The sequence below is a fragment of the Oreochromis aureus genome, linkage group 8 (assembly GCF_013358895.1).
Source record: "Oreochromis aureus strain Israel breed Guangdong linkage group 8, ZZ_aureus, whole genome shotgun sequence".
NCBI classification, from domain to species: Eukaryota; Metazoa; Chordata; class Actinopteri; order Cichliformes; family Cichlidae; genus Oreochromis; species Oreochromis aureus.
Window position 1 is genome coordinate 19,791,522 of NC_052949.1, and position 16,688 is coordinate 19,808,209.

The 16,688-nt window shown below is 40.3% G+C and overlaps 3 protein-coding genes across 8 annotated transcripts; 1 reads left to right on the forward strand and 2 right to left on the reverse strand.

Moving 5' to 3' along the window:
* Window positions 1–420: 420 nt before the first annotated feature.
* Window positions 421–5,862, reverse strand: si:dkey-220f10.4 (tubby protein). Of its 3 annotated transcripts, none has more exons than XM_039616553.1 (13): window positions 5,697–5,862; window positions 5,240–5,338; window positions 4,272–4,431; window positions 3,892–4,068; window positions 3,674–3,802; window positions 3,370–3,549; window positions 3,129–3,289; window positions 2,878–3,039; window positions 2,666–2,778; window positions 1,338–1,452; window positions 1,144–1,242; window positions 878–1,049; window positions 421–792 (listed from the first exon to the last, which is right to left on the reverse strand). In XM_039616553.1, the coding sequence occupies exons 2-13, from the start codon at window positions 5,279–5,281 to the stop codon at window positions 659–661; spliced, it is 1,644 nt and encodes a 547-aa protein (XP_039472487.1). In that variant the 5' UTR covers window positions 5,282–5,338; window positions 5,697–5,862; the 3' UTR covers window positions 421–658. The 3 variants fall into 3 exon arrangements, with proteins under 3 accessions (XP_039472487.1, XP_039472485.1, XP_039472486.1); XM_039616551.1 differs by having other exon boundaries at window positions 3,892–4,122; XM_039616552.1 differs by lacking the exon at window positions 5,697–5,862 and adding an exon at window positions 5,423–5,536 and having other exon boundaries at window positions 3,892–4,122.
* A 56-nt stretch (window positions 5,863–5,918) lies between these two features.
* Window positions 5,919–11,071, forward strand: ccdc189 (coiled-coil domain containing 189). Of its 4 annotated transcripts, none has more exons than XM_031739334.2 (11): window positions 5,919–5,999; window positions 6,284–6,485; window positions 6,725–6,925; window positions 7,113–7,147; window positions 7,249–7,314; window positions 7,403–7,566; window positions 7,886–7,956; window positions 8,068–8,184; window positions 9,140–9,218; window positions 10,259–10,333; window positions 10,440–11,071. In XM_031739334.2, the coding sequence occupies exons 3-11, from the start codon at window positions 6,908–6,910 to the stop codon at window positions 10,592–10,594; spliced, it is 780 nt and encodes a 259-aa protein (XP_031595194.1). In that variant the 5' UTR covers window positions 5,919–5,999; window positions 6,284–6,485; window positions 6,725–6,907; the 3' UTR covers window positions 10,595–11,071. The 4 variants fall into 4 exon arrangements, with proteins under 4 accessions (XP_031595194.1, XP_031595197.1, XP_031595196.1 ...); XM_031739337.2 differs by having other exon boundaries at window positions 7,254–7,314; XM_031739336.2 differs by having other exon boundaries at window positions 6,725–6,771.
* Window positions 10,662–16,602, reverse strand: phkg2 (phosphorylase kinase, gamma 2 (testis)). Its single transcript, XM_031739333.2, has 10 exons — window positions 16,389–16,602; window positions 16,009–16,120; window positions 14,350–14,525; window positions 14,196–14,250; window positions 14,022–14,087; window positions 12,967–13,130; window positions 12,794–12,884; window positions 12,556–12,709; window positions 12,279–12,404; window positions 10,662–12,185 (listed from the first exon to the last, which is right to left on the reverse strand). Exons 2-10 carry the CDS (start codon window positions 16,101–16,103, stop codon window positions 11,940–11,942), a joined length of 1,173 nt encoding a protein of 390 aa, XP_031595193.1. The 5' UTR covers window positions 16,104–16,120; window positions 16,389–16,602; the 3' UTR covers window positions 10,662–11,939.
* Between the last annotated feature and the right edge of the window lie 86 nt (window positions 16,603–16,688).

Here is a 16,688-nt window from a genome sequence, read left to right on the forward strand (position 1 = left end):
TGGAACTAGTGTTCAAATCTTTATATTGTGCAAGACGAGAAATCTGCAACGTGTTGCAGTTCTTCTACATCTGATACAGTTTTTTTCCTCTGTTTTTTTAGTACTTTGATAAAAAAAAATGTTTCCTTTTCGTGATGAACACTCCGAGATGATAGCAAACAGCTAGAGATGTCACATGTGATCACGCTGATACAAATCTGAGTGGCTGATTGAAGCTGCAAAAGTTGTACTAATCAAGTTAATGGAAAAGTCCACAGGCCGATAACACTGTGGGCTTTTTTGTCATGGAAAATATCAGCAATGTAATGTTTAAATAATAAAATTCATTACGCAAACATAGAAAAAGATTAAATATTTTAAATATGACTCTTCGCACACTTGCAAATATTTTAATACTGTTAATCAATATTTAATGGGTAGTGTTCACATGGTAATCCTTCACATTTGAAAAGTTATTTGCACATCTGAAAAATATGAAAAGTAAACCCTTATTTTAACAGTGGTGGTAAAATAGTAAACAGCCCTATAAAATAAGTCTCCTCTGACATCTGTGGCATATTAAATATATATGTTAGTGTTACAGTCCGGCAGGATACAGAACATGAAAACTGATCCTGTGTGGGGATCTCTTTAAGCACTTGAGGCACACCAGCATCGCTCACTCGCAGGCCAGCTTGCCATCAAAGGATGAGAGGGTAATGGCAAAGGCTTGCAGGGCACACATAGGGAAACTGTAGTCCATAGAGAAGACGTCCTCAGCTACGCGGCCAAACTGCATCACGATGTAGTCCTCTGGAAAAAACAGGAGGGCATTGAAGTTAATGAGCCAAATCATTTCTCCAGTGGTTATTCAGAGACGGACAATAAGTCATCCTACCGTTGTCAGGGTGGATGATCTGGAAGTTTTTGACAGAGGCCTGGGTGACACGTCCGTGAAAGTTGAGCACGTACGACTGAGTCTGTTCGTTCCAGCTCGGGGATTTGTTCACCAGGGTGACCAGTTTGTCCGTGTTGCCATTTGCATGGCGGGTCAACAGAGTCTCCAGTTCCTGGAATAAGAGGATAAGAAAAGTTGATCTGAAATAATTCACTCCTTTCACAGGTTTAATAACGCTGTGAATGAGTTTGATGTTTTACTTATACATTTTTGGGCCGGATGACCACTCTTTCATCATTCTCCAGCATGCCAGGGATGAGCACCGTCATCTTCCTCGGACCTTTGAAACCCAGCACATTTGTCTCCTGGAATGTGATAAATGGTTGTGATGCATGTTGCAAAGCTTTGTCTACTCTGCAAATAGCATGCATATGTGTGTGCGTGTGTGTGTGGTACCTACGTAGCAAATTGCAGCTAGCTCTTGCCTCACTGATTCACACTCTTTTATGAAAGGTTTTTTCTCCGGGTTTTCACCTCCGTCATAGACTGTGAACTTTGTACCTAGCACATTTGACCTGAAACAGATGAATCCTATCAGAATCATGATCTAAAACATTTTGAGCTAGCACACACACCACAGATGCTTTGATGCTCACTTATTTTTTCCGGTAAGTCAGCATTGCAGATCTTTGTTAGGGAAAAGGCCAGAGTGGTGACAAGTGCTTTTAAACCCCCATTAGCCGGGCTCACTCTTCAGATGGCTGTCAGTTCACTTTGGTCCAGATTGGAACGTCAGCAATCACAGATGGAGTGCAGTGGCTTTTTTTTTTTACACATTTGTGGTGCTCTCACACTGAAGTGTGTTACCCTAAGAAAGCTATATTCTCACAGAGGTGCTGGCATAGCTGTGAACTCTTAGCCTAGTTTGTACAGCAGATCAGAAATTTGAGATCACATAGAAATGCCCAACTTCTAACCATCTTATGGTGCTTTTTCTACTCTACTTGAGTTCTTTATGTCTGTAGCTGGAGCCTCTCATGTGTCATAGATTCTTTTGCTCAAATGATTTCTGGCCAAGCCAGACAGGTGACTGTGCATTTGAGGTGTTTGGCCAAATAAGGAACAGTTGTTAGACATAAGGCAACTGGGCACGTGCCTGACACGAGCTCTGAGTATCATAAAGGAAATGTGAAGGAGTGTGCACTTTGGTAGTGGTGAAGTGGGAGATCTGTGCAAGATATATGACGGACGCTGCTCGACTGAAGCCAGTTTACTTTACAACCACGCAGATCTTTCATACCTCTCAAAGAAGCAGTCAGCTGGCACTCTGTCTATAATAAAGCAGACCCTTTCCTGCCCTGTTCAGCTGTCATGAGAACAGTTTGACCATATGGCATGTAAGAAGTGCCAATCCAACTTACTGGAGGTGCTTTGGAGGTGTGAAACGCCTCCAGATTACCTTAACAAACTTACAGCGAGAGTGCCAAAGGTCGGCAAGGCTGTGAATGCTGCGGATAAGACAATTCTTTAAAGAAAGCAAAGTAAAAATCACAACTTTTACTTTGCTTTACTTTTACTATAACTCGCTGAATTATCTTTCATGAAAAACCTGAATTTTCTAGGTAAATAAAAAGGTTTAAAAAGTGAGTTCAGCTGTCCAAAGATCTCCAAGGAAACTTGGGATGAAAATGACTGAGGTTACAACCGATCAGAGCTGTGACACAGACCAAAAGAGCGGATCATACCAGATTTTTCATTTTAAATGGTGAAATCACCAAAATCCCTCACCTTAGTTTTCCTATGTAGGAGTTTGTATCTCTGGATAGATTTGTGGGGTCAGTGGAGATGAGATAGTTGGATGTTTTGCACTTCTTTCTCTTTCGGCCCGCCATTAGAAACACCTAGAGGTGGCACGGTGGTTAAACAGAGGCAGAAAATGCAGCTTTGACACAAATACGACAGCAAAATGAAATTACTGTAACTAAAATCAGTGCACCAACCCTCTTTCCATCCTCTTTCTCCATGTGGAGGTAGTAAGTTGGGTAAATGCCCTTCTCCATGCCTCTCCTGTCCCTCGTGACCCTGCACTGGATCGTCACGTCTCTAGGAGCAGGACGTAAGGCAAACTTCTCAAGATCTTCCACCGATATTGGAGAAGTTGGCTGAAAAGAGAAAGGATGTGGATGATTTTTTGAGATCTTTTCCATTTGTTTTTTCTTTGTTTTTGCTTCTTGTGCTTGGAACGTCTTACTCTTTCATTAGATTCACTGGCTGTAGATGAACTCTCCCTGTAGTTGGAGTTCAGGGATGCTAGACTTCGTGTAGTTTTCTCTGCTTTGTGTGACTTTTTCTCTTTTTTCTCTTTCTCTTGGACCTCCTCGTCTTTGCTCTCGTCACTTATTTGGCATCTGGCTATAGAGATAAACAATGACAATGTTCTTTTATAAAAATTTACAGAACCAGGGATCATACAGAACAGATTTTTCTCTCACATGTGTCCAGTTCTTTTTTCCTTTTAGGTGTTTGAGAAGCATTCCTCTGAAGCCCATCTTCTTCTTCTTCTTCTTCTTCTTCTTCTTCTTGTTCAGCGTCACTTTGATCTTGTTTAGTCTTCTCTGGGCTTACCTCTGCTGACACTGCTTCAGAGGTTGAAGCCTCCTGTAGGTTCTTCTCTGAAAAAGAGCAGACACTTGCATAAAGCTTGATGTGAAGCTCCTTTAATTTAATGGAAGCGGGTTTTTTCTTGTTAGATGCAAAGCTCTTAGAGTGGAAGTGTGAATTTGTTAGTTTTATTACTTTTGCGCTCTTGTTTGGTTGTCTTGTTTGTCTTCGGTGCATCGGCAGAGTCTTTGCTCTTCTTCTTTGTTTTTTTCTCCTTCTTCTCCGTATCTTTTTCTTTCTTCTTTTCTTCTGTCTCTTCCACCTCTGAAAAAGCAGTTAGTTGCAGATCAATAGGCGTCTGTAATGAACAGCGTTCATCAAAGCACGGGACAGTTTCTTACATCACAGCTTACGTTTGGCTTTGTCTTTTTTCACATCTTTCTTCTTTGTCTTTTTCCCTTCCACCTGGGCTTCGTTGGCCTCTTCGCATTTCACCTCAGGCTCTCTGTCAATCTCCAAGTTCATTTTCTTGGGAACGACTGGCTTCTCTGCAGGCATCTCATCTAACTCCACGTTTGCTGTTGCGTCACCTTCACCAAGTGTAATCACATCCAGTGGGTTATCAAGGGCATGCTCAACTTGATCTTCAAAATAAGCAAAAAACAAACAAACAAAAAAGATTTACTGTGATTAAACAGAAAATGATCAAATAAATAAATAAAATCACACATTGAAAAGACATGTTTAGTTTTTTTTAAAATGATTTATTCTAATTAATTATTCTAACACCAACCACTAAGAGAAGTGCTGCTCAGGGATTGGCTGATCAACAGAGGCGTCTCATCAGAGTGGACAGCTTTGTGCTTTCGATTCTTCTGTCGAGTGTCCCGGTTGGTCAACACCATTTGAGAATCAGCTCTCTTCTTTTGCTGCTTCTTCATCAAAAGGGTTCGCTGTGGGTCACACATCAGACAAACTCGGTCTCTACACAGTGTTCACACATGGAAATATAATTACATAGATTTGGTCCAAATGGGCTCTTGAGAGTCATTAATAAAACGATGTTCTGTTTTCTCTTCAATTTTATTTATGTATTGCCAAATCACAACAACAGTCACCTGAAAGTGCTTATATTTAAGGCAAAGACCCAACAGTCAGAGGACGAGCACTTGGCAACAGTGGGAAGGAAAAACTCCCCTTTAACAGGAAGAAAGCTCCAGGACAACCAGGCTAAGGGAGGGGCTCTGGGAAGTTAGATGGTGAGTTGTAATTTTGGACAGCCTAAATGATTGTCTGAAAGGTGCTCATACACCTGCATGTTCATTCTTACAGTTTACTACACTACTACTGCTAGTTCTCAATTTAGGATTAGTACTTTACTACTATGGGTTACGTGCTGACGTGACTACTATAGGGCATATATGTAAAGCTTAAATAGATCAAAACCGCATACTGTATAGCATAAACGGGCCTGGGACTTGAAGTTTAGCAGCTCAGGAAACAGCAGGTGGTTCTGACACAGACTGTGACTTTTTCCAACTGGAGAAAGATCTTTTTTTAATGTATTGATTTTTGTAAAGCTATGCTTAAATTTTAGTACTTTAGTAAAATTTTAGTGTTTGCTCCAGTCTCACTGTGACAGTCTTGCATGCTTTTTACAAAATGGTAACACCTATGTAATGTTTGCAATTATAATTCTTGTACCAGTGGAAACTAGAATATATAAAAGATATATTTAAATTATAATCATTATATCTTTACCTGGTTGTCCAGCTTCTGTTGTCGTATGTCGGGCTCCTCCATGTCCGGGTAAAACCCCTCTATTAACTGATGAAGCAATCACTAGATGAATCAGAGTATCTGCAAACAAAAGATGAAGTCCACCATCAACGCTCAAGGTGAGAACAATTAAAAAATGTTGACTGTGTCCAGAGAAAAACCCACTAAGTGCAATTAAGGACGGAAAGCGGGTGTTTGATTGTGTCACCCAGCTCCATCTGCCAGTCTGTCCACCTGCGTGCAGCAGAAGGCAAAGTAGATTAAATGGGGATAATGTTCTTAAACTACACAGCGGCAGCTCAGTCAGGGTGACGAGCAGCCTGTTGAACATGCTTTCCGTGACTACTTCATGAAGATGTTAAGGCCTGCAGCAGAAACGTGAAGCAAGAGAAACAGGAAGGTGGTGCCCCCCTCCACTCCCAGCTCCTCCATCACTTACCCCGTAAACAAACACGGAAGCCACAGCAGTCTCACAGATTGCCCCCAAAGCTTCTCGCTATTACTCACTGCGGTTTGCTACGCATCGCTTTGGGTTCAGTTAATGACCCCCTCTAAAAACATAAACAAAAAACAAAAAAACAAAAACACAGCAGCTATTGACAGAAAACTCAGGCAGCTTTATGGCGTTGCCATGGTTACGGCTTCATGCAGCGATGGAGAGCTTAAAAAGAGCCCCAAACCCAGCATCTTTAATTGGACAAAATCAGAGCCATTACAGAAGGAGTTAATGTAGTCAGATATTGTAAGCTATAAATACTGCTTGATTTAATAATAATAATAATAATGATGGTAATTTAGTAAATTTCAATTAATCTTCGGGTTATGTTGAGAAACTAAAGTGTGCACTTTTAGACTTATTCGTTTTAATAATTTTTATATTTTTCATTAATATTTTATTAGTTTTATAAGCATTCTTATAGCTTCTACAAAAGTATTTTATGTATTTATTTACTTATTTATTTATCACACAACATGCTGGCTCATTACATCTTTCGCCTGCAATTTTTTTTCTCTATTTATTTTTAGATTTAACTTTAGACTCTTCATCCTGCACTATGTTGGCACTACATTTGGCATAACGATCCGAAAACATACAGCCAAAGGTCATTAGCCTCCTATTTTCAGCCACAAGAACAAGAAATCCAGCAGCAGATGGATGACTCCCACAGAGCGCTGATCTCATCATCATGGGTTTAGCCGAGGACTTGCAAATGTACCAAGTGATGAGGTTTTTAATTAATTCATTATTATTGTTTTGTTTTTCTTTTTGTTTTGTTTCGTTTTTTTGTGGGGGGGCACTTCACTTTACATTAAATTGTAAGTTAATAACAAATCAATACGGCTCATGCCGTTATCTTTAAGAGCATTGCTGCATAAATAAGATCTATTAAATTATATAACATGATATATAATAATGTGATAAATAATAAATATAACAAATGTTTATTTAGTTGTTTTATTTTGTAGGACCCTGAACCGGAAAAAGGAAAAAGTGCCCTGTTGCTAGGATACAGGTGGCTAACAAAGCGGAGCATACTCCAGGCAGATTTATTTTCTGATATATTTCTTTAAACTGTAAAACACGTTTTGAAGTCTGTCCATTTTAACTATAGCTAGTTATTTCACCTAAAGAAATAATAACTTTTAAAAATGGATGGGACAATTAAGGTATGCTCTTCAAGTTTTATTCGCTACTTCTGTGTTCGGTTCTCTTTACTTCCTACTCTTTTAACCTGTGTTAATTTTAAAAAAACCTTTTGGCATAAATATTCATGTTATAGCTTACATTTGACAGAGCTTTTATTATTATTTGTAATGGGTTACAATGTATAAAAAGCATCGTTTTCTTTTGTAGCTACCACATGACCTGAAAGCTAAAGTGATGCTATGGTGAGTCACACACACGGTGCAGATCATTTTCGTTAGCTTCCATTTTATTTACACTTTGCCTGCCTGATTGTAATATTTATCCATGAATCTATTTCCCTCAGGACAGATGTAAGCTACCATGATATGGAAGAGATCAACAAAATGCAATCCATTCCTGATCTGGAGAGGTTTCTGTCACTCATTTATAAACAATAATCACTCAATTATAGGGCACAGACGTTATTTAGGGGGGCTACTTTTTCTCCTCTGTGACAGTGCTCTGTGCAGTGTGCTTGGAGTTGACCTCCCTGAACCCAGAAAGGGAGTTCTTCTGGAGCTGTACGTTCAGACTGTGCTTTTCTGCAGAGAGCACAGCTTCAACAAAGAACAAACGTCTACTCTCTTGTCCATTATCAAGTCCATTCATGAAGCCAACGTAGGTAAGCAAAGTAGCTTTATCCTACCTATGTGTAGTCAGCAAGGCAGGGTCTATCTGGCTTTGAAAATGATGTGTTTAAAGTCAAAACAGTACAAATTATCTCTTCTCCTCACAACGTTTGTTTAGCACAGACTCTTCTGTTAAGTCTGTAAAAAATACAGTATTTAGGCAATTGAAGGAAATACTGTACAATCTTATTGAGTCAGTGATTAACTCAGTAAGATTGTTGACCTAGTGTCACGTGACTTGCATCACCACCATTAAATGCTAAAGTGTCCTTTAACTTTACATGACATGTGTCTGAACCTCCTTTCTTGCAGAAACTCCACTCAATAACTCGGAGCAGTGTTTCAAGTACTGCAGGGAGCTTCTGTTATGCCACTCAGTCAGGGTGTGTGCAAAATTTGGCAGTCACTGTTTCATTTTCAAACTCATACAGATCCACAACTGTAATGCTGATTCATGGTGTGTTTGCGTGTGCGTGTGTGTCTCCCCTCTACAGCGGCCTCCGTTCAGCATCAGCCTCTTCAACGCTGATGAGGTTAACCGTGTCCTAACATACATCCTCAACAACTACATGAAACACTACAAGCTATATAAATATATCTTTGCCACACAGGTAATGTCATGAATTAACTGACTTGAGTTTTCAGTATTTGTCATTAGGTAAAGTAAAATGTATTTCTAAAGCACATAGATTGTCTTTAGTGCTACATGCTCGTTTGTGAAATAATAAATTATATCACAAATATACAAACAAACAAATATAGAATAGAATAGCCCTTTATTGTCATTGTCATACAAGGAAATTATGGGTGCTCCACGCCAGCTGTGCAGGAGTAAAAAAAACAAAAATAGTAAAGACATCATGAATATATAGGAACAGAAGAGATATATACAAACTAGAGGAATATGTATATATGTATGTACAAAGCAATAGAAAGGCACACAGTGGAGAGCAAAGTGCTTAGAGGTAGTGCAAAGAAAAGACTTGGTCTGAATAGATTCTGTGTATGAGTGGCCAGAGGTGGGTGGCCAGGGTGGGGTGTGGGGGGATAGTGTTAACAGTCTGAATGGCCCAGGGCAAAAGCTGTTAGTGAGTCTGGAGGTGTGGGACCTGATTGCCCTGAGGTGCTGACCAGGGGTCACCTGTGATGGCCCTGGTTTTTCCTGAGACAGGAGGATCTGGCGATGGCCTCCAGGGGTGGCAGTGGGCAGCCGTGTTAGTTACCCTCTGTGCAGCTTCCCTGTTCTCAGTAGTGCCCCCTGTGTACCAAATACATGTTAAAAGAAGAAGAAGGAGAAGAAGCAATCGTAAACATGAAACCATAAACCGTTACATATAATGTATAATATAATAAATAATTTATAATAAATAAATAATATTACGTTGTAATTAAGAAATTACAATTAAGAAATTATATATATATATATATATATATATATATATATATATATATATATATATATATATATATATATGTGTGTTTTTAAACCTTTCATGAAAACATCAGAAGAGATTAATGTGAGTCTGTGATTTTAGGTAAGGTTTCTTTCCACCATTTTTCAAACAGGTAAATCTTGATCTGTCTTTGAGCTACTCTGGGATGCCGGATATTGGATCCCTTACCGTGGAGGATTCTTCTGCGCCAGGTAAAAAACAAAGTTTTTAGTAGCATTAAAGTTACATATAGAGAGGGAGAGCAATTATATTTTATTCTCTCCTTTATTCTCCCCTGTTCCCTTTTTTCTTTTACCCTCCTGCCTGTAAGCTTACAATGCCATATCACACATATACTGTATTAACAGAAATAACACGAATAGAAATGAATAAACAAAAGCAGACAAAAGTAACACACGAACAAGAGCCTACAGAGAATTTACAGAGTTCATCTTGGAAAAGCAAACGTCTTTGGCATAAAAAAAAGCTGTTAGACAAGGAAGACAAAAAAAAAGAAAGAAAATGTAATCTGAAATCATACAGTGTTAAGATAAGAAAGAAAGTAAATTCAGATGTTTTCAGTCGCATTGCCACAGATGCATAAAATGAAGCAACAAGCTACGCAGTCTGCCTTTACAAACATTTGTGAAAGAATGGGCCGCTCTAAAGAGCTCACTGAATTTGAGCATGGCGCTGTAATAGGATGTCGCCATTGCAACAATTCATTTTGTAAAATTTCTTCCCTCATACATATTCTACTATCACCTGTAAGTGAGATTATTGCAAAGTAGAAGCTTTTAGGAAACGCAGAAACTCAGCCAATGCTCTGCTGGCTCACTTAACTGCAGAGCTCCGACCCTTCTCTGGAATTATCACCAGTACAGAAACAGTGTGCCGGAAGCTTCATGGCATGGATTTCTTTGTATAGCTGGCTCAGAAATTTGGTTCATGTAGTGTATAAAAATCGTCTTCTACCTCTTTGCAGTGACTACATGTGTGATCCAATCTTGCACAGTTGTGGTTGGAGCGAGATTGGATCAGCTGTGCTGCCTGACCAAGCATTGCCAAACTCTTGCAAAACATTCTTAATCTCATTTTCACTTCCTGTGGAAATTAATATTAAGAGAACAAAAAAATCTGAAAGCATCCCTCCAATCCAGCACCTGCCTTGTTATGTGTTGCATTAAAAATGGGATATTAAAAAAAAAAAAAAAGTACTGAGCTATATTTATTATTACTTTTATCCGACCAGGTGTTGAGAATGAGACAGAGGCAGAAGATGGGACGTCTCCTGAAACACAGCAAGCCTCCATTGCGGCCCCAGCAGGTAAAAATCACGGCAGCGCTGCAGTTATGCTGCAGGCGTAACTTTTACAGTCCAACACAGCCCAAGCAATGTCATGCATGGAATGGCTTCATTTCCTCACTTTCAGGAGCCACATCTGAGCTGAAGGCGCTGATAGAGCAACAAGTCAGAGAGCAGATGACGCTTGTGTCTGGGCAACTAGATCAGCGGATTAAAGAAAAAGCATCTCAGCAAAACAGTGCTTTAGATTACTCACAGAACAGCCACAAAGCCAAAAAATAACACACTTTTTTTTTTTGCCCCATCTAGATATGCGGTAGATTTCAAAAAAAGCACTCCTGCAAAGCAGCACGATTAAAACATTTGTTTTATTGTCAATAAAACCATTTTTCTCCATGTACAGCACAACATACTTTATACCTGCATTTATATAATTACAGATTTTCTTTCCAAACAGGCACTTCCAGGAAATCAAAAAAACGTAGTTCTCTCTAGATGAAAGAATGAACTGAGTTAGGAATGGTGCTTGTTAGTTTTACAGTCGCAAACGATGTTCACAGTTAGTCTTGAGTGGGTTTCCTGTTGAGGAATGCTTGCATGCACGAAACATGACAGAAACACTCCAAACATTGAACTTGAATATTTCACACATGTGCCCCAGTGCTGACTCGTAATACTGGCATATATGTCAATCTGAGCTTTAACGCAGCACTTCTATGTACCTGTATGTGTCTAATAAAGGAGACTTATTATGCTTTTTCCTTATTTTCTGCTGTCTTTGTAGTATTGCAATGTTAGGTGTTGTATTAAAGTTTCAGGTAATAATGAAGAAAGTTGGCTTAATGGTAGTGTGGCCTGAAGGTCTGCACTAATGCGCAGTAAAAGACATACAAGGGTTTTTATAAACCGTGAATCATGCAAAGCTACTCAAGTGGAGTCAATATGAGCATACTAGGTCCCCTAGAAATAACTAATCTGAGTGCTTTGATTTCCACTTAACCTACACAGTGCTTAGAAATGCATTCTCTACATCAGAGAGGTCAAACACACACACCGTGGGCCACACGTGCAGTAAAGATGGGCAGTATCTTGTAAGTCGTTAAGAGCGACACTTAATTTCACCATCATGTTTAGTAAACGTAGGATTTATTAAATACATAATTGTACTGGCCGCTAAAAGAAAAGGAAAATTTTTAAGATTTTTTTTTTATGGATTTTTATTATGAAACACTTTTACTTGCGATCAAATTGGGCTGCATGTGGCCCATGAATTAAAATGAGTTTGACGCCACTGGCCTACTCAGTTATAACGGACGATTAACACATAAAATCCTAAATATATATTATGATGAGTTTTACCAAAGAGATTGCCCTAGAGGACACCTTGCACAAAGTGCACTGCAAACCGGATGACCTGACAGGGAGTTTCAGACAACAACAGATAAGGAATATTAAGTGGTGCATGCTTATCTTGAACTTTCAGAGCCATGATGCGCATTAAGGCACACAAAGATCCCCCGTCCCTGCATTCCTTATCTTGAAACAGTAACTCGATGGAGCAAACACTGCAATGACAGCACATGCAAACGGATACATAAAAGCGATTTTGAGCGACGAGGTTGACCTTTTATGTTTCAAACTCCTCCAGCTCTAGCAGCATGATCTTAGCAGTGTTCTGAAAGAGGGCTGCTCGGTTCTGCTGCTCCCCTTTCTTGACCCAGTGCCCGTAGATCCGGAAAGCGCAGCCGTCGATGAGCTTGCGCACGCCGCGGATGGAGTAAGGATCCCTCGCCAGCACCTCCCGCGTTAGCGGCCGCACCCTGCGGTAGCGGCTGTACATCCTGATGCAGGCGAGCACGCTCACTATCAGAACCTGGATGCATGGAAGCATGTGGAAGTTATTTCCTTCTTCACAGACAGTTTAAGTCAGCAGCAATAAAAATGCTGGGCTAACACAGCGGCTCACCCTAAACGTCTTTCTGGGGCTGAAGAGCCTCACATCCTCCCGCTGGTACTGCCTGAAGAAGCAATGCGCCAAGGCTTGCTCAGCAGTGAGACGGTTAGCTGGGTCCACCACCAGCAGCCTGGATATCTGAGTATCACAAGCACAAAGGTTACACAAGTACACATGAATGATTTAAGAGATGCAAATACTGCAATATGATTTATTCTTTGCACTGGAAATGTCAATATTAGGGTTGCTACAGAAGACAGTACAGAATAAGCTGACTGTATGAGCTTACCAGATCCTTCACAGTGTCAGACCGGTCGTCCCACTCTGGGGAGCTGAACTGATAGCGACCCTCCATTATCATCCTCAGCATCAGCATCTGCTTACGGTGCCAGAACGGAGGCGAGCCGGCTAGTAAGGTGAAGAGGATGACTCCGCAGGCCCATCTTAGAAACACACAATGCAAATGTTAGAAACGGCAGTAAGGAGTAGTACGTTTGTAAATCTCTGCCGAACAAAGACAGACTCACAGATCGACCTCCTTGCCGTAGCCTGGGTGCATTTCATCCATGGAACACTTTAGTATTTCGGGCGCCAAATAACCAGGTGTCCCACAGAGCTCTGATTATAACAGAAAAGATCGTCTTAAACTAATAATGGATGAACACTTGTCACAGGATCTGCTCATGATGTACAGCCATACCTCGAAGCTTCTCCCCAGGTTGTAGCTGCACGGAAAAACCAAAGTCAGAGAGTTTGATATGGCCATAATCGTCCAGGAGAATGTTCTCCGGTTTCAGATCCCGGTGTACGATGTTGAGGGAATGAAGGTATTGCACGGCCTCCAGCAGAGCTCGCATCATGCTCCTGTAGAGAACCGAAATACACACATTAGATCCTTGTTAAATAGATTTTGTCCAAGCATGTCTAAGGTTCACAGTAAACACTGTGTAATATGTTTGTGTAATTTTAATCATCTTTGGCCTGATTATTCTGATTATTCATGGGATACACAACATTGCTGATTGGCTATAAAATGAAAATCTTAGAGAAGCAGAGCTTCTCAGAAATAAAGATGGGTAGAGAGTCAACAATCTGTAAAAACCTGCATCTAAAAATTGTGAAGCAATTTCAGAATAATGTTCCTCAATGAGTTGCAAAGACTACTATACATAATATGAACTCCCATAACCTCAACTCAGAGAATCTGGAGAAATCTCTGTATGCAAGTGACAAAGCTAAAAAGCAGCACTGCAACTGTGATCTTGCACATCTGGAAAGGCAACATCTGTGATGAAATGTATATGCAAGTTTTAGAGCAACATGTGCTCCCATCCAGACATTTTTTCTGGGAAGGCCTTGCATTTTTCAGCAGGACAACGCTAATAACAAAAACTACAAAACTACAAAGAGCAGTTTTATATAAAAACAACCCCAAAAAACATGAATGTTTTGTCGATAAAGTGTTTTTCTTTTTAAAAGCTGCAGCTTTCAGGCTTCCGCTTTCTTGATGTGAGATTAAGTTGGGCGGCGTGACACGAGATTAAAAGTGGGCGTCGACGCCAAACGTGTGATTATATTTAGATATTCAGCAGCTCTTTAATGCAGAGCTGCTCGCTGGATAACTTTTATATAAAATCTTGTGGGGTGGCATATTTTGGAATATGGTCTGCAGAAACAGAACTTTATGATGTGCCCAATGCAAAATGCTGCTAGTATTAATTAATACAGATATAGTGCAGTCATGCTGTGGCTCACCTGGTTTCCTTCTCACTTAGGGTAACTTTTTCTGTGAGGTAGTCAAACAGCTCTCCACGTCTCATGCTGACAACAAAAGACAGCAAATTGACAAATGTTGTGGAAAGAAATTTGAATTTCAGGTTGGGAGTGTAAAAAAAATTTAGTTTAATAGTTTTTTGTCCTCATACTCACAGGTCAAACACCAAAAATATGAATGTAGCAGACTCATAGGAATCAATGAGGGTGACTAAAGGGAATGAAACACAAGAGAGCTTTAACACTAACCAAACTTTATGGAAATAAATTTAATGATTCTTTAACAAAAGGAGAGAGAACAGCAACGTACTGATGGAGGGGTGTTCCTTCACCATGTTGAGCACTTGGATCTCTTTCAGCGTGGAGATTTTCACCTCCTCCAACTGCTGGATTGTCATCTTCTCAGCTGTGATCTCGATAATCTTCACCGCCAGCTCCTGGCCCGTGTGTCTGTGCACACACCTGCGCACCACACTGCTCACACCCCTGACAATGAGCATACAATACAGTGTATTTTCAACATGATCAAAAAGGACACACGGTGCACAGTATTTGCCCCGTTCCACTTACATGTTTCAGATCAATATGCTAATTTTAATATTAGACAAAGATAACCTGAACACACTTTTTTATGTGATGATTTCATTTATTAAGGGAGAAAGGCTATCCAAACCTACATGGCCCTGTGTGAAAAAGGTACTGCCCCCCTAAATCTAATAACTGGCTGTGCCACCCTTGACAGCAAAAACTGCACTCAAGCATTTGCAATACCTGGCAAAGAGTCTTTCACATAACTGTGGAGGAATTTTGTCCCACTCTTCTTAGAATTCAGACTTGCTGGTGTGTTTTGTATCATTCAAAACCCTGGCTGATTAGGACCCCCACCCGCTTTCACACCTTGGCTCATGTGATTAGGTAGAGGATCATCAGGGGGTCCTTTGTCCCTCTTTGGGGGGGAAATTCCCACTGGGTTTAAATCTGGGACTCCCCACCAATTGACCCTTAGAACTGAAGAAGCTTCTCGGATGAGAGGTGAAACGTCTTCAAACAACTCAAAGAAGTCCAGACCCATTTTCTTTCCAAGCTCCTTAGACTACGATGACCTGGATGACTGAGAACCTTCACAGACGTTTTGTATCATTGTTCTGCTGCATAACCTGTGTGGTCTTGAGTGTCAGTGGATTAACAGATGGCCGTACATTCTCCTTCTGGATCTTCTGGTAGAGCGCAGAATTCATTGTTTCATCAATTATAGAAAGTTATTGAGGTTCTGAAGCAGTAAAGCAGCTCCTGAGGCAAGTTAGGCCTGCAGTTCTTTAAATATAGCTCTGGGTTCTTTTGTAACCTCCTGGATGTTTTTCAGTGGCATCTTGGAGTCATGTTAAGGCCGGCCACTGGGAAGGTTCACCGCATTTTCAAGTTTTCTCCATTTGTGGACAATAATGGCTCTCATTGTGATTCACTGGAGTACCAAAGGCTTGTCTTTGTAACTCTTTCAAGATTGATAGATGTCAATGACTTTGTTTCTCAGCTCTTTCTCTAGATCATGACATGATGTGTTACTTTTTGAGATCTTTCAGCCTACTTTAACCTGTCAGAAAGGTTCTGTTTAAATTATTTCTTTATTCAGCACTCTGGCAGTAATCAAGCCTGGGTGTGGTTTGTTCTCTTTAAAAAAAAAATGTGGTTAGTCACGGTCAATTTGTGATTTAACAAGAGGGTTAATTACTTTTTCACGCAGGGCCAGGTAGGTTTGGATAACTTTTTTTTCCACCTTTACTAAACAAAAACTGCATTTCGAATTTACCTGGGTTATCTTAGTCTAATATTTAAAATTTATTGATGATATGAAACATGTAGTGTAACAAATATGCAAAAACAACGACAACAACAAACAAATCATGAAGGGGGGGAGGAGGGGATGCTTTTTCACAACATTGTATATCTCAGGCTATTTTGGTTGACTTACCTGCCAATCACCTCTTTAGGATCATACTTCTGATAAAACTCCTTGGCCCCCACCCAGTCTGGTAATTCGTCCCCAACAACGATGTCTTTGGTCATGTTTACAGCTTATGGAGCTGTTAAAAGAACAGCCACGTGTCTTAGTTTATACCAGTGGCTCTGAATAAACAGGAACTAGTTACCTAACTCCTGATAAGGAAGTATTGTGCCCTTAGCTTTAGTTTAAATCTAGTTAGCAGGTCAAACTTGCATTTTACTTTCTATATATACACACATCTCCTCTACCTATTGTTATTTAGAGGTCCATCAAAACGGTTATGTAACTGTCTTTGCTATGGCTTTGATACAGCAGCAGGTTCACTGACCGAACAGGAAGCTACTCACCATTTATGCAATCAAACGACAAGACAAAGAGGGAAACGGGGAATCAGGAAGCCCTCTCGGGGTCGAGGAATCTATTGTGAAGCCATAACGTGTGCGATTAAGCGGCTACAGTAACGAAATTAGCTACCGTTCGCGTTAACAGCAGTCAGCTATCACCTGAACACTGTTTACATTCTGGTCACAGTCCTGGAAGTTATTATTACAGTGTGCCGCAGCAGCGCCCCCGAGAGGCCGGAGGGGACGTGGCAGCATGGTTTGCATTTTTGAGGTCTCGAATACACTCTCCAGATAAATTCAAGT

Bases quoted from the DNA above. Each gene is read 5' to 3' on its own strand.
- si:dkey-220f10.4 (XM_039616551.1), bottom strand. From the start codon at position 5,281: ATGGAGGAGCCCGACATACGACAACAGAAGCTGGACAACCAG. The intron at 3,550-3,673 runs GTAATAAAACTA...GCTCTTTTTCAG, and splicing joins AACCAAACAAGAGCGCAAAA to AGAAGAACCTACAGGAGGCT. The intron at 1,453-2,665 runs GTGAGGGATTTT...CATCTGTTTCAG, and splicing joins TCCTACATAGGAAAACTAAG to GTCAAATGTGCTAGGTACAA.
- ccdc189 (XM_031739334.2), top strand. The intron at 7,148-7,248 runs GTGAGTCACACA...TATTTCCCTCAG, and splicing joins AAAGCTAAAGTGATGCTATG to GACAGATGTAAGCTACCATG. The intron at 9,219-10,258 runs GTAAAAAACAAA...TTATCCGACCAG, and splicing joins GGAGGATTCTTCTGCGCCAG to GTGTTGAGAATGAGACAGAG.
- phkg2 (XM_031739333.2), bottom strand. From the start codon at position 16,103: ATGACCAAAGACATCGTTGTTGGGGACGAATTACCAGACTGGGTGGGG. The intron at 14,526-16,008 runs GTAAGTCAACCA...GCTCATTGTCAG, and splicing joins CCTAAAGAGGTGATTGGCAG to GGGTGTGAGCAGTGTGGTGC. The intron at 14,088-14,195 runs GTGAGTATGAGG...TTTTGTTGTCAG, and splicing joins ATATTTTTGGTGTTTGACCT to CATGAGACGTGGAGAGCTGT.